General features: G+C 39.5%; 2 protein-coding genes across 3 annotated transcripts in view; one reads left to right on the top strand and one right to left on the bottom strand.

The window, feature by feature from the left end:
• Positions 1–15,244, top strand: part of Herc4 (HECT and RLD domain containing E3 ubiquitin ligase 4) — a 163,422-nt gene extending 148,178 nt beyond the window's left edge. For both annotated transcript variants that reach the window (XM_071671972.1, XM_071671971.1), the window contains exons 22-23: positions 10,251–10,443; positions 14,871–15,244. In XM_071671972.1, coding sequence (XP_071528073.1) covers positions 10,251–10,412 — 162 coding nt within the window. In that variant the 3' untranslated portion in view covers positions 10,413–10,443; positions 14,871–15,244. The remainder of the gene's footprint in view (positions 1–10,250; positions 10,444–14,870) is intronic.
• The window catches only part of LOC139754581 (regucalcin-like), a 549,227-nt gene that overhangs the window by 453,348 nt on the left and 71,816 nt on the right, over positions 1–24,063 (bottom strand). The window lies entirely within an intron of this gene.

A 24,063-nucleotide genomic window follows, 5' to 3' on the forward strand; every position in this document is an offset into this window, starting at 1 on the left:
ATGAAAGAACCACTATGTAAGAATAGTAAAAGAACCAAGAAGCATAATAAAGTTTTCAACTTACCTAGGGAGAAATGGTGGAAGCAAATGGCAGGGTAGTTATCTTAATGTTTGCTTCCACCATAAGTCTTTCATTTCTCCTAGGCTAGTAGAGGAGTATATCACTTGTATCTAGGTTGTTTTACATGATGTTTTCCTTTTTTAATAATAAAGACAATTGTTCTTTTTCTTTCAAACTTGATCAATTTTGCTGCATTAGCAAGGTAGGGTCAGATGATGAAAGGCTGTATCCACTCACATCCATTCTTTAGCTGTCATGTATAATGCACTGAAAGCACAGCTCCATATCCTTAACCAGGCTCCACAGACCTTTTCATGGTTTACCTCAGATGCTTCACATGCCCTGGTACATTCCATTGACAGCATCTCAGCCCTGTATACCACATCATTCTAGTTCACTCTATCCTGTGCACACCTTTCACCCTCCTGCATGTTTAGCCCCCGATTGCTGAAAATCTTTCTCACTTTATCCTTCCACCTCCACTTTGCTTTCCATGATCTTGTTTCCTCCGCTTCTGACTTACTCATCCTCTCTAAATGTTGGACCAGACCAATTCAACACACCCTTTTCATATCTTTTAACCACACCCTTTTTATAAACCACACCTCGCTTCCCTTGCTCACCACACACAGTTTACTTCAATGCTTTGGTATTTAAGATATGTTTCATTGTTTAGGAGACTGATCTAGAGAGAGAACTGATGTGAAATAATTGTTTTAACGAATGTTTTCGTATTTTATATCAAACATTGCTCTATTAGAAAGGGTAGTGAGTGGTGGGATGAAGAAGTAAGAATATTAGTGAAAGAGAAGAGAGAGGCATTTGGACGATTTTTGCAGGGAAAAAATGAAATTGAGTGGGAGACGTATAAAAGAAAGAGACAGGAGGTCAAGAGAAAGGTGCAAGAGGTGAAAAAAAAGGGCAAATGAGAGTTGGGGTGAGAGAGTATCATTAAATTTTAGGGAGAATAAAAAGATGTTCTGGAAGGAGGTAAATAAAGTGCGTAAGACAAGGGAGCAAATGGGAACTTCAGTGAAGGGCGCAAATGGGGAGGTGATAACAAGTAATGGTGATGTGAGAAGGAGATGGAGTGAGTATTTTGAAGGTTTGTTGAATGTGTTTGATGATAGAGTGGCAGATATAGGGTGTTTTGGTCGAGGTGGTGTGCAAAGTGCGAGGGTTAGGGAAAATGATTTGGTAAACAGAGAAGAGGTAGTAAAAGCTTTGCGGAAGATGAAAGCCGGCAAGGCAGCAGGTTTGGATGGTATTGCAGTGGAAGTGGTTGGTAAGGTTATTTAATGTATGTATGACTCATGGTTTCCGGCAAGGCAGCAGGTTTGGATGGTATTGCAGTGGAATTTATTAAGAAAGGGGGTGACTGTATTGTTGACTGGTTGGTAAGGTTATTTAATGTATGTATGACTCATGGTGAGGTGCCTGAGGATTGGCGGAATGCGTGCATAGTGCCATTGTACAAAGGCAAAGGGGATAAGAGTGAGTGCTCAAATTACAGAGGTATAAGTTTGTTGAGTATTCCTGGTAAATTATATGGGAGGGTATTGATTGAGAGGGTGAAGGCATGTACAGAGCATCAGATTGGGGAAGAGCAGTGCGGTTTCAGAAGTGGTAGAGGATGTGTGGATCAGGTGTTTGCTTTGAAGAATGTATGTGAGAAATACTTAGAAAAGCAAATGGATTTGTATGTAGCATTTATGGATCTGGAGAAGGCATATGATAGAGTTGATAGAGATGCTCTGTGGAAGGTATTAAGAATATATGGTGTGGGAGGCAAGTTGTTAGAAGCAGTGAAAAGTTTTTATCGAGGATGTAAGGCGTGTGTACGTGTAGGAAGAGAGGAAAGTGATTGGTTCTCAGTGAATGTAGGTTTGCGGCAGGGGTGTGTGATGTCTCCATGGTTGTTTAATTTGTTTATGGATGGGGTTGTAAGGGAGGTAAATGCAAGAGTCCTGGAAAGAGGGGCAAGTATGAAGTCTGTTGGGGATGAGAGAGCTTGGGAAGTGAGTCAGTTGTTGTTCGCTGATGATACAGCGCTGGTGGCTGATTCATGTGAGAAACTGCAGAAGCTGGTGATTGAGTTTGGTAAAGTGTGTGGAAGAAGAAAGTTGAGAGTAAATGTGAATAAGAGCAAGGTTATTAGGTACAGTAGGGGTGAGGGTCAAGTCAATTGGGAGGTGAGTTTGAATGGAGAAAAACTGGAGGAAGTGAAGTGTTTTAGATATCTGGGAGTGGATCTGTCAGCGGATGGAACCATGGAAGCGGAAGTGGATCATAGGGTGGGGGAGGGGGCGAAAATTTTGGGAGCCTTGAAAAATGTGTGGAAGTCGAGAACATTATCTCGGAAAGCAAAAATGGGTATGTTTGAGGGAATAGTGGTTCCAACAATGTTGTATGGTTGCGAGGCGTGGGCTATGGATAGAGATGTGCGCAGGAGGATGGATGTGCTGGAAATGAGATGTTTGAGGACAATGTGTGGTGTGAGGTGGTTTGATCGAGTAAGTAACGTAAGGGTAAGAGAGATGTGTGGAAATAAAAAGAGCGTGGTTGAGAGAGTAGAAGAGGGTGTTTTGAAATGGTTTGGGCACATGGAGAGAATGAGTGAGGAGAGATTGACCAAGAGGATATATGTGTCGGAGGTGGAGGGAACGAGGAGAAGAGGGAGACCAAATTGGAGGTGGAAAGATGGAGTGAAAAAGATTTTGTGTGATCGGGGCCTGAACATGCAGGAGGGTGAAAGGAGGGCAAGAAATAGAGTGAATTGGAGTCATGTGGTATACAGGGGTTGACGTGCTGTCAGTGGATTGAATCAGGGCATGTGAAGCGTCTGGGGTAAATCATGGAAAGCTGTGTAGGTATGTATATTTGCGTGTGTGGACGTGTGTATGTACATGTGTATGGGGGGGGGGGTTGGGCCATTTCTTTCGTCTGTTTCCTTGCGCTACCTCGCAAACGCGGGAGACAGCGACAAAGTATAAAAAAAAAAAAAAAAAAAAAAAAAAAATGACTCATGGTGAGGTGCCTGAGGATTGGCGGAATGCGTGCATAGTGCCATTGTACAAAGGCAAAGGGGATAAGAGTGAGTGCTCAAATTACAGAGGTATAAGTTTGTTGAGTATTCCTGGCAAATTATATGGGAGGGTATTGATTGAGAGGGTGAAGGCATGTACAGAGCATCAGATTGGGGAAGAGCAGTGTGGTTTCAGAAGTGGTAGAGGATGTGTGGATCAGGTGTTTGCTTTGAAGAATGTATGTGAGAAATACTTAGAAAAGCAAATGGATTTGTATGTAGCATTTATGGATCTGGAGAAGGCATATGATAGAGTTGATAGAGATGCTCTGTGGAAGGTATTAAGAATATATGGTGTGGGAGGCAAGTTGTTAGAAGCAGTGAAAAGTTTTTATTGAGGATGTAAGGCATGTGTACGTGTAGGAAGAGAGGAAAGTGATTGGTTCTCAGTGAATGTAGGTTTGCGGCAGGGGTGTGTGATGTCTCCATGGTTGTTTAATTTGTTTATGGATGGGGTTGTTAGGGAGGTGAATGCAAGAGTTTTGGAAAGAGGGGCAAGTATGAAGTCTGTTGGGGATGAGAGAGCATGGGAAGTGAGTCAGTTGTTGTTCGCTGATGATACAGCACTGGTGGCTGATTCATGTGAGAAACTGCAGAAGCTGGTGACTGAGTTTGGTAAAGTGTGTGAAAGAAGAAAGTTAAGAGTAAATGTGAATAAGAGCAAGGTTATTAGGTACAGTAGGGTTGAGGGTCAAGTCAATTGGGAGGTGAGTTTGAATGGAGAAAAACTGGAGGAAGTGAAGTGTTTTAGATATCTGGGAGTGGATCTGGCAGCGGATGGAAACATGGAAGCGGAAGTGGATCATAGGGTGGGGGAGGGGGCGAAAATTCTGGGAGCCTTGAAGAATGTGTGGAAGTCGAGAACATTATCTCGGAAAGCAAAAATGGGTATGTTTGAAGGAATAGTGGTTCCAACAATGTTGTATGGTTGCGAGGCGTGGACTATGGATAGAGTTGTGCGCAGGAGGATGGATGTGCTGGAAATGAGATGTTTGAGGACAATGTGTGGTGTGAGGTGGTTTGATCGAGTAAGTAACGTAAGGGTAAGAGAGATGTGTGGAAATAAATAGAGCGTGGTTGAGAGAGCAGAGGAGGGCGTTTTGAAATGGTTTGGTCACATGGAGAGAATGAGTGAGGAAAGATTGACCAAGAGGATATATGTGTCGGAGGTGGAGGGAACGAGGAGAAGAGGGAGACCAAATTGGAGGTGGAAAGATGGAGTGAAAAAGATTTTGTGTGATCGGGGCCTGAACATGCAGGAGGGTGAAAGGAGGGCAAGGAATAGAGTGAATTGGAGCGATGTGGTATACCGGGGTTGACGTGCTGTCAGTGGATTGAATCAAGGCATGTGAAGCGTCTGGGGTAAACCATGGAAATCTGTGTAGGTATGTATATTTGCGTGTGTGGACGTATGTATATACATGTGTATGGGGGTGGGTTGGGCCATTTCTTTCGTCTGTTTCCTTGCGCTACCTCGCAAACGCAGGAGACAGCGGGAAAAAAAAAAAAAAAAAAAAAAAAAAAAAAAGATATACTGTGTTATTCTGCTGCATTTCAGTTAATTTTGACTAGTGATTTCCTCCCTTTTTCATCATATTTATAAGATATTAGTTTTTCCCAGCAAAATTTTTCCCTGGATAACTTGAGAGCTGTATCACTGTTTTTTGGTTGTTTAATTATTCTTGTGTGATATTCTTTTGCTTGAAATGCAGATTTTGCACTTTACTTTTTTCAGTATTCAGTTTGTAAGACCAGTCTGGCAAAAGCACCAAGGGGAAATATGTTTCCATCTTTAATCGACACTGAATCTTTTCTTCAGTCATATCAAAAAATTTCTGGTAGTTCAATTGAGCATTTTAATCAGGTTGGATGGTCTGCACTGTGATATTCTGACATATTTCAGCTAATTATGATAGCTGATGTTCTCCCTTCTTTTGCCACTTCTGGTAGATATCTTACATATGCACTCCCACAAGCTGATGTTCTCCCTTCTTTTACCACTTCTGGTAGATATCTTACATATGCACTCCCACAGGGTTCTTTTGTTTTCCATTGGTAAGTTAAGGACTATATCAGTTGTTTCTTGGTTGTTTTATTATTTTCATACAATGCTCCTTGGATTCATTAGAAATAGTTTTTTAGTTTCCTCCACTGTTTAGGTACTTACAATGTATTTCCTTGTTTGAAAGACTGATCTGGTGAGAGGAGCTTGATGAAATAATGATATTTTGTCTTTGACTGGCTACAAATCTTTTCTTATTTCATATTAAACATTGTTTTACAAGTTTATGTGGCAATTTTGATTGTGCATTGTGTGCTTTTATGGTATAATTTGATATTTCTGGGATTTGTCTATCGGAAGTGGTGAAAGCCCACATATCTCTTTTATACATTAAATTAGTCTCCTTACACTTAATATGAAATACAGTGTATGATATGGATATGGTATAAAGTATTCCCTGCAAGATACAGGGGTCTGGGAGGGTTTGTAGTCTGTACCTGTGCTTATAAGATAAATGGCTGTCTGACCACAGAGCATCAGCATCCTCAAGGTGGATCCAGCTTAGCTTGGGTAGAAGTAGCCCCTGGTCCTTGCAATACTTGCCCGATGGGTGGAGAAGAAACCTGCAGATACTCCAACCTTAATAACGTGGCTGGTATTTTTTTTTTTCTTTTAAGTTAGCTGAGACGGCATGGGTAACTAAGGCCCTAATTTAGGCCATCTCATTAACACAATACATATATTTGCCCTAGCCAGAGTCAGGTACCCATTTTATCGACCAACCCCTGATGGTGGATGAATTACTGGGTTGACTGTGGACCGACTGCAGTAACCAGGATCCAAACTTATGTATTTGACCCTGGGTGGCCCATGAATGCATCATAGTCAGTTTTCGCTAACCGCTACACCACGGAGTTCTATTATCTGGAGTGTGGATACTCAAAACTGCAGTAGAAAATACTGCGATAGGCAAGGGAACTCTGTACGTACACCAGACCTCCATCCAATTTTCTAACTGCAAACACCTTTCCCCAAATTGCATAATACTGGGAGTTCCACAGTAGAGGGGTCCCACAACTTGAAGTCCTCAGTAATTCAGACCCTTCTACAATATCATCATTCACTATTTCATCATCTACTTTGTTCAATGCATCCACTACCTGATACTATAAATGTACTTCTGTACATCCCTTCCTACAAGGTTTCTACTCAGACTCCTGTCATGGCCCCCTTGTTTCTTTACCAGAAAAAAACTCAAAAGTAGAATGCCAGAAGCCACAGCAAGTAACTTGTTTGACAAGATGACAGATGTTAGAAAAGTGTAAGAGTAATGGATGAATGGAACACATCAAGCACCGATATTCAAAATGCTGACAGCATGCAAAAGTTTAGAAACCTATATGAGAGCAAAGTCTAGGAGAAGAGGCTTCACAAATGTAAACTCCTTTCCTATACTGTGCAAATATGGAAAATAGGCATCTATATACAGAGACAGACAGCCAAATAACAATCGTTATCAGAAATATTATCACAGTAACCATGTGTGTGCAACAGTCACATTCCTCATCCAATTCATAAACATCCAGGTTCTAACATTTTTACATGTCCAGTGTGCTAAGGTGAGACAAGGATTTACATACTTACATAATAGCTTATTGCAGTTTAAATGTACTCACAAAGATTATTCTTGAAGCGAGTCCAATGTCTCATCAAAAAAGATAATGTAAAGCTCTGAACAATAAGAAATGTATTTATTTAATTATTAGTTCACAGTCAGAGAGCATGAGTGGATGAAATGAGTGGCAAATGAAAAAAAGATATAAAAGAAGTGAAAAGAGCAGACTATCGATATGTATGCCTATCAGTTCATACAGAAGCCATAATAAACCATAAATGACAGGAAAATATGTAGAAGTGATAGTATAGTACAAAATTATTATTGATAAAGTCTCAAGAGTGAATCAGAAGTGTCACATCAGATACAAGTGAAGAGTCATTCAACTTCACAAATGAAATCAGCTAATTTTATGGACAGGTCAATTAAATGCCTAAAAACTTAAAGGAAACATCAAGGGCAAAGTTTGTATTGATATTAGTTAGAAATTAGAATAATGAACAACTGCCAGATGCTGAAAACATATTGTCCTCAAACATTTCTTTTCCAACACAACCACTCTCCTCTGCACAAACCTATCTATAGCCCATGCCTTGCAACCATACAATATTGTTGGAACTACTATTCCTTCAAACATACCTGTTTCTGCTCTGTGAGATAACAACATTCTCACCTCCCACACATTCTTCATCACTCCCAGAACCTTCGCCCCCTCTCCCACCGTGACTTGCTTCCACTTCCATGGTTCCATCCGTTGTTAAATCCACTCCCAGATATCTAAAACACTTCACTTCCTTCAGTTTTTCTCCATTCAAACTTACCTCTCAATTAAATTGTCCCTCAACCCTACTGAACCTAATTACCTTGCTCTTATTCACATTTACTCTCAGCTTTCTTCTTTCACACACTTTACCAAACTCATTCACCATCTCTTCAGTTTCTCACCCGAATCAGCCACCAGTGCTGTATCATCTGTGAAATACAACTGACTCGCTTCCCAATCCCTCTCATCCACAACAGACTGCATACTTGTTCCTCTTTCCAAAACTCTTGCATTCACCTCCCTAACAACCCCATCCATAAACAAATTAAACAAACATGGAGACATCATGCACCCCTGCCGCAAACCGACATTCACTGGGAACCATCACTTTCTTCTCTTCCTACTCAACACATGCCTTACATCCTTGGTTAAAAACTTTTCACTGCTTCTAGCAACTTACCTCCCGCACCAAATACTCTTAAAACCTTCCACAAAGCATCTCTATGGACCCTGTCATATGCCCTCTCCAGATCCATAAATGCTACATACAAATCCATCTGTTTTTCTAAGTATTTCTCACATGCATTCTTCAAAGCAAACACCTGATCCACACATCCTCTACAAATGAGTAGAAAAACAAAAGGATTTGTATATGGCAGTCATTGATCTGGAGAAGGCATATGGTAGGTTTCATAGAGATGCTTTGTGAAAGGTGTCAGGAGTATATGGTGTGAGAGGAAAGCTATGAGAAGCAATGAGGAGTTTTTAAAGAGTAAGGAGTGTGTGCAAGGAGACAGAGAGAAGGGGTGAATGGTTCCAGTTGAAGGTGTCATCATGGCTGTTTAATCTGTTTATGGATGGGATGCGGAGGGAGGTAAATGTAAGAATCGTGGAGAAAAGAGCAAGTATGCAGTATGTGGGGGTGCAGTGGGAAATAGCCAATGAGTGTTTCTGGCCTTCATGAGAGGCCTTAACTGCTGCCTTTGGGAAAACTTTTGTTTTTCATGTACTAATAGATACTATGGCTGTGTAAAACATTCAATTTTACAAAGAAAAATGGTGGAGGGTGTATGCACTGCTAAATCAAGAAAGCGAGTCTAGTATATGCATTTTTGGTGTGTATTAAGTGTACGAAAGCTTCATACTTATGGTATGCTAGGCTTAAGCTTCTTTAGGACAAGATCATGTACTGTAGGCTACTCCTATAGCTTAAGATCAATACCAATGTCAGTGTTTTTGTTCTGACAAATATTTCTGTAGAAAATTTTCCACTTGCAATTAATTCTATCTTAGTCACATACTTTATGTGGGTGTATGCTTTGAAATACATACTGTATTGATATTACAGCTAAAATATGTCTGCTTTAATTCCTACAGTTGAGAAAGTTCTTACTTTTTTAACATGTATTAGGAGTAATAATAATGGGAAAAGGGTAAGGTACACAACATATTCAAAATGATACCACATTATGGTTGGTCTCCAGATTGGATTCAGGAGTATATGGTAGATATCAGTATACTTATGATATTCCTTTAAAACCTTGGATTGATTTAAATCAATACATAAGATATATGAAAAAAAAAATCAGGATTTTTGAGCAAAAGTTTGGGAGTAAACATATGCACTGGATTATCCAATACATGAGTATGTACTTTGGTTACACGTGGGGTACGTATTGCAAATACACTCCTAAAATAGAGAATGAAAGAAAACTTTAAGTGTAATACATTAAAAGTGATTATAATGCATGTATAATTACCATAAAAATGTGTACACGCTATACTGTACATATCTTTATGTTGAAATGTTTGCTAATGTAGAGAACATATTACATACACATACACATGGAATAAATGTAATGAACATGGTCTTGTTAAGGATGCAGTGGCTAGTGGTGAAGACTGCTTAGCATTGTGCTTGGTAGAAATGTTTGCTAATGTAGAGAACATATTACAAACACATACACATGGAATAAATGTAATGAACATGGTCTTGTTAAGGATGCAGTGGCTAGTGGTGAAGACTGCTTAGCATTGTGCTTGGTATTAAGAATGTGAGGGTAAGCAGTACCTGGTTTATTAAGACAAAAAATGGGAAGAAAACAGTACCAGTGAGTACTAGAGTTTAGTGCTTTATTAGTGGAGACAGTTATTTCCAGTTTCGTAAAACTGGGGAGATTTCAGACCAGAAATTTATTCATTCCTTGTATTTTTAATGAATCCCAAGATGAAGGGGCTCAATGCCTTGGCACTGGAAAAGGTTTCATGGCAGTGATAAGGAAAATGAAGATAAAAAATGAGCTTGGAGCCTTAGTAATGAGGACAGAAGAGATTCAGTGCTTGAAGGTGAAGGTTAGAGGAGGGATTGGTGGTTATAAAGAGGGAATTCAATACTTGGAGATAAAGAATAAAAGTGGGGTTGGTGCTTAGGTTCAATACTTGAAAATGAAGATTAAAAGTTGGCTTTGATGCCTGGTTAATGAAGACAAGAGGGTCTCAATTTTGCAGATCGAAGGCAAGTGGGTTGAAAGAAAATCTTGGGGGCTTTGGTTAGTCATGAATGGACCGACGTTTTAAGTGTTACAGACATACTAGTTTGCTAGCAAATAGTTACAATATGCACATCCTAATGAAAATATTTGTTGCACACGAGCAAGTGTATTACATAATATGATGAAGAGAGGTACTGTGTCTTAATGGTTTCTCTGGTGTTTGTTCTTGCAGGCCTTGAAGATGATAATACAATCCACAGCAGATGATTCGTACCTTCCAGTTGCTCACACATGCATTGCTCAGCTGGACTTACCTAAATATGGCACAAAGGAGAAGCTTCGCTATAAGGTTTTGCAGGCCATTCAGCAGAGTGAAGGTTTTGGCCTTGTTTAGCTGTTGTGCATCACTCACCATTATTTCATGTGTATGTATATTATGATTCATTCATATAGCCTTCTGGTTTGCAATTGATTTTTTTGGCCCTCCCCATTTGGAGTAAATAGCGATTTAGATTTTTTTCCAGTTTAAGAAAAGATGCACATAAAAACTTTTTTCTTAGGAATAAAGACTCAACAGTTTTTAGTTTAGGAAGAACACAATGTTTACTGGATTGACCAGGCCTACATATGCAAGTAACATTCATTTACATTTCATAACTTTACTTTCATTTGTATGATTAGGTGTAGAAAAACTCTCAAACCACTGATATTTCCTACAAATTAAGGGTCAAGCATTTGTAGTTTATAAAAATGATTATTTACTAGATTGGCCATTACTTAATAAGGATGAGGTGGGTACAATGAGGATATGGTGGTGGGCACTATGGGCACAACAAGCATGATTAGTCTTTAGAAAAGTTGCACAATACCCATTATGGTCTGCATTGGGTTAATGAGGCCTCCAACCAGTTCCAGTGATTTTTTTGTATGGCTTGCCATCTGTAGCCAGGCAACAGAACCTACAGTGAATTTAGGGCTGAAAATTCTTTTGCAGAAATACAGGTGCCATGAATGATGACCTTAATACCCAACTATGCTTGCCTTGGTCAAAGACAGTTGCACTGAAAGGGTTAAAAGCAAAGTTTTGATGGATTCAAGTAGCTTTAGTTATATCTGTGTGATGACTTATTCTTCCTCATGATTCACTATTAGTTGGTATGTCCCCCAATCTTTTCTGTAATTGCAATATAATTGAATTATAGTTAGTTATGCAACCTCAGGACCCCTTTTATGCAGCATTGAGGCTGTACTTTAAATGGGAGCAGGGAAAGTGGATTTCTTTGGGGTGAGTAAGCCCTCTACAAGGCTGTAGTATCTTCCATTTGCTGATGAGAAAGCAACCTAGTTGAAACTGACTTTTTGTTTGCAGTGTTACCACTTGCAGGCAGAGCTTAGAACACTTAATTTTTTTCATACTTGGTAACCATTTCCTAGCTCATTGAGGTAGCAGTAGGGACAGGTAAACAGTAGCTTCATTTGTTTAAATTCATTCCATTGCTGTGGTGTACAATCCACTGAGCCCAGAGCTCACCATCCACAGCTAGCCCCACAGATCATTCCATGGTTTTTCTCACTTCTTATGTCGTGGTTCATCCCAGTGATAGCATTTCACCCACATACCCCACTGCTTCAATTCTTGTATCCCATAAGCGCAACTCACCCTGAAAGTTCAAGCAACGATACCTCAAGGCCTCATTTACTCCATCCTTCTACAGTAGGGTTGAGGGTCAAGTCAATTGGGAGGTGAGTTTGAATGGTGAGAGGCTGGAGGAAGTGAAGTGTTTTAGATATCTGGGAGTGGATCTGTCAGCGGATGGAACCATGGAAGCGGAAGTGGATCATAGGGTGGGGGAGGGGGCGAAAATTTTGGGAGCCTTGAAAAATGTGTGGAAGTCGAGAACATTATCCCGGAAAGCAAAAATGGGTATGTTTGAAGGAATAGTAGTTCCAACAATGTTGTATGGTTGCGAGGCGTGGGCTATGGATAGAGTTGTGCGCAGGAGGATGGATGTGCTGGAAATGAGATGTTTGAGGACAATGTGTGGTGTGAGGTGGTTTGATCGAGTAAGTAACGTAAGGGTAAGAGAGATGTGTGGAAATAAAAAGAGCGTGGTTGAGAGAGCAGAAGAGGGTGTTTTGAAATGGTTTGGGCACATGGAGAGAATGAGTGAGGAAAGATTGACCAAGAGGATATATGTGTCGGAGGTGGAGGGAACGAGGAGAAGAGGGAGACCAAATTGGAGGTGGAAAGATGGAGTGAAAAGGATTTTGTGTGATCGGGGCCTGAACATGCAGGAGGGTGAAAGGAGGGCAAGGAATAGAGTGAATTGGAGCGATGTGGTATACAGGGGTTGACGTGCTGTCAGTGGATTGAATCAAGGCATGTGAAGCGTCTGGGGTAAACCATGGAAGGCTGTGTAGGTATGTATATTTGCACGTGTGGACGTGTGTATGTACATGTGTATGGGGGGGGTTGGGCCATTTCTTTCGTCTGTTTCCTTGCGCTACCTCGCAAACGCGGGAGACAGCGACAAAGTATAAAAAAAAAAAAAAAATATATATATATATATATATATATATATATATATATATATATATATATATATATATATATATATATATATCCTTCTCGGTCTCCTGAAAACTATGCTTGATGAAGGAGGTGACTTTTTACATGTTCCACAAGGAATTGTATTAGCTTCAATACCCTTTGTAATCACAATATCAGACACAGATATGGATATAAGAGAAAGTATAACTGAGTGTTTTGCAGATGATACAAAGAGTAAAACAGGTGTTGAAGAAAAGAAAAATTAATGAGACCTGTATACTATACTACAGTCCTCACAGAATGACAGATTGCTGAGAACGTAAGCCTATCATAATGGGAGAGTGTCACTGCTTGAGTAATTGAAACCCATATCTAATTCTCATGTATAGACTATACCCAAAACAGCTTAACATCAATATGGCATGCTCTATCATGATATAGATTAGACTCCCTGATTCTACAGTTGTTGCCATTTCACTGGTAAATCATATGATATTCAATGATTTTTACTGAAAATGTTGGTGATGAGAGACTGAGGAACGGTGGTGGTAAAGTGCAATGGGGAGAAGGGAACAGTTTTAAGCCTTCAAAAGTATGTCCATCCATTTTGGTATGTGCTATTTATGTATGTTGATGTATATGGCCATTATACATATATTAATGTTTTCAAGAATGGTAGGTCTCTTTTTTTATGGTACATTAAGACCATGAAAACTTGATTTTTTTTTTACGTGATGACCATCACTGACTAGAATGCAGTAAAAATCTAATGTTATTTTGCTTTGATGTCATACAAAGCATTATGTCTGAAAACATTGCATTTAAATATTTCATTATTAACTGAAAAATATTTGAAAATTAATTTTGTTCAAATCTGTTGTTTCTAAAACTTGAATTTCATTTTATGAATTACTTCGCCAATGCTCAGATGTTGCTATTGTGAAATCTCTCTCTCTGAACTAACACACTGCAATGACACCAACCCTGCATTCAGAAAGGCAGAAGAGAACCTTTTGGAATTGAATGAGAAATTTGAGCATATAAGCCACTGACCAATTTCTAATATGTCATTACATTCATACATGGACCCTACGGGAAAGAAATTGAGAGTAAAGTGTCAAAGATTTGGGAGCTACTATAGATGAAAAACTTGAACTGAAGGGACACACTGATAAGCTAATGCTTTCAAGGCAAATAATAAGCATTGTGATGGTAACTTTCATCATAAAAGCAGGAAGCTAATGACCAGCAACTCTGCTATCCCAGCACTCCCTACCCTTTGTAATGCCCATCTCCCAACCTCTGCATGCCACACACTTCTTTCACACATATGTGAACTGCTTCCCTAAATACCTTCCATTCTTCGCTTTTTACTCTTACTTTTTGCCATTCTAAACTCAATGTGTCGTGATGTTTCTTCACACGTCTATTTTCCAAACTCGCTTACTTTTACCACCTTCTTCTAAACCATGACATTTCCTCTTTACCAAAAACCTCCACAAATCTTTTCCCTTGCCTCCATCAGGTAATAATCAGACAACCCTCCAGCTGCCCCTCTCAGCATATTCATTCATTTGTTTGCATGCTTATGAATTAGTATATAATCCAATAATGCCCTCTTAACATCTTTCCTACTCACCCATTATTTATGTTTGTGTATATCCCTCTTTTAAACCAATTATTTGCAATTGCCAGTTCTTTTTCATTTTCAGTACATAGCTCCACAAACTGTTCACCATTTCCATTTACCTTATGGAATACCCCATGTCCCCCAAATTACACCATCAATTGTCACATTCACATACTATCACATTTAAGTCAACCATTACTAACTAACACCCAGTCTCTTGCATCAAAATGCTGACAGACTTAGTTGCTCCCAAAACACTTACCTCTCATCTCCATTCATCTCATGGTAAAGTGCATAAGCCCTAATAATCAGTTACCCATCTCTTGCAATCCATTTTCAGTTAAGGGTTTCAAGAATTATAAAGGAATACTTCTGTTGAACACTAATTTGTAAGACAGAAACATTAGTTGATAGAAACCAAAAACCTACTCATGCTAGACTTCGTCTAATCTTTTACTGAATATTATCTATACTATCTTCATAAGCGTATCTATTTCTTGGTAAGTGAAACTTCTCTTTTGAAGTAAAATTTAATACAGTAACTCTGATATTAAATTAGCATAAGTAAATAATTACCCATTCTTTTTTATATTCTGAGCAGAGTGTCTGGCATATTTAATATTTCACTTATTTTTATATTTTTTTCTTATTAACCATATTTTTATCCTTAGGTATGAACCAAGCCACAACAATAATGGGAGGATTTGTTGAAGTCTGAAGAAACGTGCCCTTGGTTATACTGTACATAAAGCGGGTAGTAAGAAGAAAATGATACTTTTATGTTTCTGCTCTCATAGATTAAGAAGTATAATTCATTAAAATATAAATTATCAGCATAAAGTTATGTATTTTACAATGTGTTGGACTGTAACTTTTAAAGAGGTTTCATGTTGTAGCAGTTAGCGTTACTGACCATGATTCATGCACAGTCATAACTGGGCTAAAATCCTTGGCATAACTGTTGGCCTGCAACCAAATTTGTTGTTCATCCTTCCTTCGCAACTGATCAATAAATGGATACCTGGCTTAGGGTGGTGAATATTAATTACTTATAATTATCCCAGGACCAATAGCTATGAAAAAGTTATGCAGCTACCCAGGATCTCATTTTGAAGTTTCTTGCAGCTCAATGCTGCACTACTCCAGTAGGAGGAATGTGTAGAAGTGAGAAGTTCTCTGTCAAGACTGTACTCCCAGTGAGAGAGCCTTGCCAAATGTGACTTTTCACTTGAGTTGTAGCTTCTAGAAGGCAGAGCCCAGAGACACTGGCTAGAGTTTATGTATATACATTTCACTTGAGTTGTAGCTTCTAGAAGGCAAAGCCCAGAGACACTGGCTAGAGTTTATGTATATACATTTTTTTATTATTTATACTTTGTCACTGTCTCCCGCATTAGCGAGGTAGTGCAAGGAAACACACGAAAGAATGGCCCAACCCACCAACATACACATGTGTATACATACACGTCCACACACGCACATATACATACCTATACATTTCAATGTATACATATATATACATACACAGACATATACATATATACACATGTACATAATGGGAAATGACCAGTGTAGACCCCGTTGCTCACCAACGTGAGACGAAGGGTATTTGAGGACATAGTATTCGAAGTCATTTCCCTATTAGGGGTGATCACAGCATAGTGGTAGTGCTCCCGCTTGTTGCACAGGGGTCCTGGGTTTGATCCTGGCTGTTGGAGGTTTGTATGATATATATATATATATATATATATATATATATATCTTTCTTTCTTTCTTTCATACTATTCGCCATTTCCCGCATTAGCGAGGTAGCGTTAAGAACAGAGGACTGGGCCTTTGAGGGATTATCCTCACTTGGCCCCCTTCTCTGTTCCTTCTTTTGGAAAATTAAAAAAAAAAAAAAAAAAAAAAAAAAAAAATGAGAGGGGAGGATTTCCAGCCACCCGCTCCCTTCCCTTTTAGTCGCCTTCTACGACACGCAGGGAATACGTGGGAAGTATTCTTTCTCCCCTATCCCCAGGGATAATATATATATATATATATATATATATATATATATATATATTTTTTTTTTTTTTATACTTTGTCGCTGTCTCCCGCGTTTGCGAGGTAGCGCAAGGAAACAGACAAAAGAAATGGCCCAACCCCCCCCATACACATGTACATACACACGTCCACACACGCAAATATACATACCTACACAGCTTTCCATGGTTTACCCCGGACGCTTCACATGCCTTGATTCAATCCACTGACAGCACGTCAACCCCTGTATACCACATCACTCCAATTCACTCTATTCCTTGCCCTCCTTTCACCCTCCTGCATGTTCAGGCCCCGATCACACAAAATCCTTTTCACTCCATCTTTCCACCTCCAATTTGGTCTCCCTCTTCTCCTCGTTCCCTCCACCTCCGACACATATATCCTCTTGGTCAATCTTTCCTCACTCATTCTCTCCATGTGCCCAAACCATTTCAAAACACCCTCTTCTGCTCTCTCAACCACGCTCTTTTTATTTCCACACATCTCTCTTACCCTTACGTTACTTACTCGATCAAACCACCTCACACCACACATTGTCCTCAAACATCTCATTTCCAGCACATCCATCCTCCTGCGCACAACTCTATCCATAGCCCACGCCTCGCAACCATACAACATTGTTGGAACAACTATTCCTCCAAACATACCCATTTTTGCTTTCCGAGATAATGTTCTCGACTTCCACACATTCTTCAAGGCTCCCAGGATTTTCGCCCCCTCCCCCAGCCTATGATCCACTTCCGCTTCCATGGTTCCATCCGCTGCCAGATCCACTCCCAGATATCTAAAACACTTTACTTCCTCCAGTTTTTCTCCATTCAAACTTACCTCCCAATTGACTTAACCCTCAACCCTACTGTACCTAATAACCTTGCTCTTATTCACATTTACTCTTAACTTTCTTCTTTCACACACTTTACCAAACTCAGTCACCAGCTTCTGCAGTTTCTCACATGAATCAGCCACCAGCGCTGTATCATCAGCGAACAACAACTGACTCACTTCCCAAGCTCTCTCATCCCCAACAGACTTCATACTTGCCCCTCTTTCCAAAACTCTTGCATTTACCTCCCTAACAACCCCATCCATAAACAAATTAAACAACCATGGAGACATCACACACCCCTGCCGCAAACCTACATTCACTGAGAACCAATCACTTTCCTCTCTTCCTACACGTACACATGCCTTACATCCTCGATAAAAACTTTTCACTGCTTCTAACAACTTGCCTCCCACACCATATATTCTTAATACCTTCCACAGAGCATCTCTATTCTTAATACCTTCCACAGAGCATCTCTATCAACTCTATCATATGCCTTCTCCAGATCCATAAATGCTACATACAAATCCATTTGCTTTTCTAAGTATTTCTCACATACATTCTTCAAAGCAAACACCTGATCCACACATCCTCTACCACTTCTGAAACCACACTGCTCTTCCCCAATCTGATGCTCTGTACATGCCTTCACCCTCTCAATCAATACCCTCCCATATAATTTACCAGGAATACTCAACAAACTTATACCTCTGTAATTTGAGCACTCACTCTTATCCCCTTTGCCTTTGTACAATGGCACTATGCACGCATTCCGCCAATCCTCAGGCACCTCACCATGAGTCATACATACATTAAATAACCTTACCAACCAGTCAATAATACAGTCACCCCCTTTTTTAATAAATTCCACTGCAATACCATCCAAACCTGCTGCCTTGCCGGCTTTCATCTTCTGCAAAGCTTTTACTACCTCTTCTCTGTTTACCAAATCATATATATATATATATATATATATATATATATATAGTGGGCTATAGATAGGGTTGTGCGGAGGAGGGTAGATGTGCTGGAAATGAGATGTTTGAGGACAATATGTGGTGTGAGGTGGTTTGATCGAGTAAGTAATTATAGGGTTAGAGAGATGTGTGGTAATAAAAAGAGTGTGGTTGAGAGAGCAGAAGAGGGTGTTTTGAAGTGGTTTGGTCACATGGAGAGAATGAGTGAGGAAAGATTGACCAAGAGAATATATGTGTCAGAGGTGGAGGGAACGAGGAGAAGTGATCGGGGCATGAACATGCAGGAGGGTGAAAGGCGTGCAAGGAATAGAGTGAACTGGAACGATGTGGTATACTGGGGTCGATGTGCTGTCAATGGATTGAACCAGGGCATGTGAAGCATCTGGGGTAAACCATGGAAAGTTCTGTGGGGCCTGGATGTGGAAAGGGAGCTGTAGTTTTGGTGCATTATTACATGACATCTAGAGAGTGAGTGTGAACGAATGGGGCCTTTAACAGGGTGGCGATGGGAATGAATAAAGGCAGACAGTATGAATTATGTACATGTGTATATATGTATATCTCTGTGTGTGTGTATATATATATATGTATACATTGAGATGTATAGGTATGTATATTTGCGTGTGTGGACGTGTATGTATATACATGTGTATGTGGGTGGGTTGGGCAATTCTTTTGTCTGTTTCCTTGCGCTGCCTCGCTAACGCAGGAGACAGCGACAAAAGTAAAATAGATAGATATATATATATATATATATATATATATATATATATATATATATATATATATATATATATATATATATTCCTATGAGTCGATGGAGAAGGAACAGAGAAGGGGGCTAAGTAAGGGTATTCCCTCAAAGGCTCACTCCTTTGTTCTTAATGCTACGTCACTAATGCAGGAAATGATGAATAGTATGAAAAAAGAAATATTTCTTTTTTCATGTGTATTCACCATTTCCTGCATTAGTGAGGTAGCATTAAGAACATAGGACTGAACCTTAGAGGGAATATACTCACTTGGCCCCCTTCTCTATTCCTTTTTCTTGGGAGAAAAAAAATAAAAATATCCTTCCCACTTATTTCCCGAGTGTTGTAGAAGGCGTCTAAAAAGGGGAGGGAGATGGGCGGCTGGAAATCCTCCCCTCCTGTTTTTACTTTTCCAAAAGAAGGAACAGAGAAGGGGGCCAAGTGAGGATATTCCCTCTAAGGCTCAGTCCTCTGTTCTTAATGCTACCTCACTAATGCAGGAAATGGTGAATATGTATAAAATATATACTTATACATTCTATTTATTATACTTTGTTGCTCTCCCGCGTTAGTGAGGTAGCGCAAGGAAACAGACGAAAGAATGGCCCAACCCACCCACATACACATGTATATACATAAACACCCACAGATGCACATATACATGCCTATACATTTCAACTCATACATACATATACATACACAGACATATACATATATACATATTCATACATGCTGCCTTCATCCATTCCCACCGCCACCCCTGCCACACATGAAATAGCACCCTCCCTCCTCCCCGCGTGCGCATAAGGTAGCACTAGGAAAAGACAACAAAGGCCACTTTCGGTCACACTCAGTCTCTAGCTGTCATGTGTCAATGCACCGAAACCACAGCTCTCTTTCCACATCCAGGCCCCACAAAACATTCCATGGTTTACCGTAGATGCTTCACATGCCCTGGTTCAATCCATCGACCACATCAACCCCAGTATATCACATTGTTCCAATTCACTCTGCTTTTCACCCTCCTGTATGTTCAGGCCCCGAACGTTCAAAATCTTTTTCACTTCATCCTTCCACCTTAATTTGGTCGGCCCTGATCATTCAAAATCTTTGTCACTCCATTCTTCCACCTTCAATTTGGTCTCCCACTTCTCCTCGTTCTCTCCACCACCAACACATATATCCTCTTTGTCAATCTTTCCTCACTCATTCTCTCCATGTAACCAAACCATTTCTATACACCCTCTTCTGCTCTCTCAACCACACTCTTTTTATTATCACACATCTCTCTTACCCTTTCATTACATACTCAATCAAACCACTTCACACCACATAATTGTCCTCAAACATCTCATTCCAACACATCCACCCTCCTGCACACAACCCTATCTATACCTCATGCCTCACAACCATATAAGATAGTTGGAACCACTATTCCTTCAAACATGCCCATAATTGCTCTCCGAGATAACATTTTCGCCTTCCACACATTCTTCAACACTCCCAGAACCTTCCCCCCCTCCCCCACCCTGTAACTCACTTCCACTTCCATGGTTCCATCCACTGCTAAATCCACTCTCAGATATCTAAAGCACTTCACTTCCTCCATTTTTCCTTCATTCAAACTTACTTCCCAATTTACTTGTCCCTCAACCCTACTGAACCTTGCTCTTATTCACATTTACTCTCAGCTTTCTTCTCTCACACACTTTACCAAACTCAGTCTGAAACCACACTGCTCTTCCCCAATATGATGCTCTGTACATGGCTTCACCCTCTCAATCAATACCCTCCCATATAATTTCCCAGGAATACTCAACAAACTTATACCTCTGTAATTTGAGCACTCACTTTTATCCCCTTTGCCTTTGTACAATGGCACTATGCAAGCATTCTGCCAATCCTAAGGCACATCACCATGAGCCATACATATACTGAATATCCTTACCAACCAGTCAACAACACAGTCACCCCCTTTTTTAATAAATTCCACTGTAATACCATCCAGTTAACAATTCAAATAGGCAATGTTTCAACATCATGGTAAAATTATCTGTAAGCTCTGGAAGATATATGTATGTTTACTGTATTTTATCAACTACCAGAACCACTTCACTCACCACATTACAGTACATTTTCATAACTCGCTGCATTATGAATTGAATTCATGCAAGTTTGGGTTGGGCACCATGTTCCTCAGGTGCAGCCTTATTCCTCAGGTGTGTCATGCTAGGAACCCTGTTCTTTTTAAAGTTGTTTATATACATTCATGTAATATTCTTTTGTTATTCCCTCATGAAGAGGTCTTGGGAAATAGAAAACTTTGGAAGATGCTCTTTTATTCTTCCTGTGAGTTATAAAGATTTTGCCTACCCTATGGTATCATTGTGGATCAACATAATGATGCATGTGAAGTTATGAATCAATCATCATACACACTAGCAGTCTGCAGGGTAGTGCATGCCACCTTCGCTTCCTGTTAAGGAATACTGCTTCCCCCTAATAACACTGATGTCTTCCCAGTTACAGGCCTGTTGTTATCTTGAAGTATGGATCTCCCTTAATAATTCAAACAGTAATTTCTTCTGAGAATGCTGGTCATGAGGTAATGATGGAGTGGGATAAGGGTAAGGTGAATGGTTTGTCAAGCCTTCCCAGGTAATTTATCCATTTCAGTATGCAACAGGCATTTGTACCCATTATGGGGTTACCTATAGATACCCAGTAAATACGATGCAAATTAATCAGATAATACTATATAATTGCCTTCATTTGACAGCGTAATCAAAGATTATAACGAGGACCAAACTATATTTCAACCCTAGATTTGTATTCAGTATGAATAATAAAACTTTTAATAAGAATTTGAATGAAATCTATTTTTTTTTTTGAGAAAAAAAATCTGCAAGGCATTTTTCTGCTTAAAAACATTTTCTTTCAAAATTGAAACATATTCACACACTTCTATACCTGAATCAATCATGAAAAATATATAATGCCATCAGTTACCGATAGATACCCAGTAAATACGAAGCAAATCATCAGAGGATACTTTATAATTACCTTCATTTGACAGCTTAATCAAAGTTCATAAAACTACCAAACAATATTTTAACTACAGATTTGTATTCAGCATGAAAAACAATACATATAATGAGGTTTTGAAGGAAACCTATTTTTCTGAGAAAAATACAAAAAACTGCTGGTAACAGTTCTGGGAATTTTTCAGATTAAAAAACTTTTCTATCAAAATTGAAACATAACATATTCACACACTTTTATACTTGAATTAATCATGAAAAATATATAATCCTCTCAGTTACCAACAGATACCCAATAAATACGATGGAAATGATGAGATGATACTTTATAATTGCCTTCATTTGACAGCTTAGTTAAAGTTCATAAAGACTATCAACAGCATTTTAACCCCTGATTTGTATTCAGCATGAAAAATCATACTTAGAATGAGGTTTTGAATGAAATATTTTTCTGAGAAAAATGCCAAAAACTGCAGGTAATAATAGTTCAGGGTATTTTTCGGGTTAAAAAATTTTGTTTCAAAATTGAAGCATAACATATTTAAACACTTTTATATTTGTAGTAGTCATGGAAAATATATCCTAACGATCTCAGTTACTAGTAGATACCCAGTAAATACAATGCAAATGATCAGATTTTACCTTATAATTCCCTTCATTTCACAATTTAAATGAAAATTATATAGACGACAAGATAATATTTAAACCCTAGATATGTATTCAACATAGATATGTATTATCTTGTCGTCTATATAATTTTCATTTAAATTGTGAAATGAAGGGAATTATAAGGTAAAATCTGATCATTTGCATTGTATTTACTGGGTCATTTAATGTATGTATGACTCATGGTGAGGTACCTGAGGATTGGCGGAATGCTTGCATAGTGCCATTGTACAAAGGCAAAGGGGATAAAAAGTGAGTGCTCCAATTACAGAGGTATAAGTTTGTTGAGTATTCCTGGGAAATTATAGGGGAGGGTATTGATTGAGAGGGTGAAGGCATGTACAGAGCATCAGACTGGGGAAGAGCAGTGTAGTTTCAAAAGTGGTAGAGGATGTGTGGATCAGGTGTTTGCTTTGAAGAATGTATGTGAGAAATACTTAGAAAAGCAAATGGATTTGTATGTAGCACTTATGGATCTGGAGAAGGCATATGATAGAGTTCATAGAGATGCTCTGTGGAAGGTATTAAGAATATATGGTGTGGGAGGCAAGTTGTTAGATGCAGTGAAGAGTTTTTATTGAGGATGTAAGGCATGTGTACGTGTAGGAAGAGAGGAAAGTGATTGGTTCTCAGTGAATGTACGTTTGCGGCAGGGGTGTGTGATGTCTCCATGGTTGTTTAATTTGTTTATGGATGGGGTTGTCAGGGAGGTGAATGCAAGAGTTTTAGAAAGAGGGGCAAGTATGCAATCTGTTGTGGATGAGAGGGCTTGGGAAGTGAGTCAGTTGTTGTTCGCTGATGATACAGCGCTGGTGGCTGATTCATGTAAGAAACTGCAGAAGCTGGTGACTGAGTTTGGTAAAGTGTGTGAAAGAAGAAAGCTGAGAGTAAATGTGAATAAGAGCAAGGTTATTAGGTACAGTAGGGTTGAGGGACAAGTCAATTGGGAGGTAAGTTTGAATGGAGAAAAACTGGAGGAAGTGAAGTGTTTTAGATATCTGGGAGTGGATTTGGCAGCGGATGGAACCATGGAAGCGGAAGTGAATCATAGGGAGAGGGAGGGGGCGAAAGTTCTGGGAGCCTTGAAGAATGTGTGGAAGTTGAGAACATTATCTTGGAAAGCAAAAATGGGTATGTTTGAAGGAATAGTGGTTCCAAAAATGTTGTATGGTTGCGAGGCGTGGGCTATGGATAGAGTTGTGCGGAGGAGGGTGGATGTGCTGGAAATGAGATGTTTGAGGACAATATGTGGTGTGAGGTGGTTTGATCAAGTAAGTAATAATAGGGTAAGAGAGATGTGTGATAATAAAAAGAGTGTGGTAGAGAGAGCAGAAGAGGGTGTTTTGAAATGGTTTGGTCACATGGAGAGCATGAGTGAGGAAAGATTGACCAAGAGGATATATGTATCAGAGGTGGAGGGAACGAGAAGTGGGAGACCAAATTGGAGGTGGAAAGATGGAGTGGAAAAGATTTTGAGTGATCGGGACCTGAACATGCAGGAGGGTGAAAGGCGTGCAAGGAATAGTGAACTGGAACGATGTGGTATACCGGGGTCG

Source organism: Panulirus ornatus, chromosome 17 (assembly GCF_036320965.1).
Source record: "Panulirus ornatus isolate Po-2019 chromosome 17, ASM3632096v1, whole genome shotgun sequence".
NCBI lineage: Eukaryota > Metazoa > Arthropoda > Malacostraca > Decapoda > Palinuridae > Panulirus > Panulirus ornatus.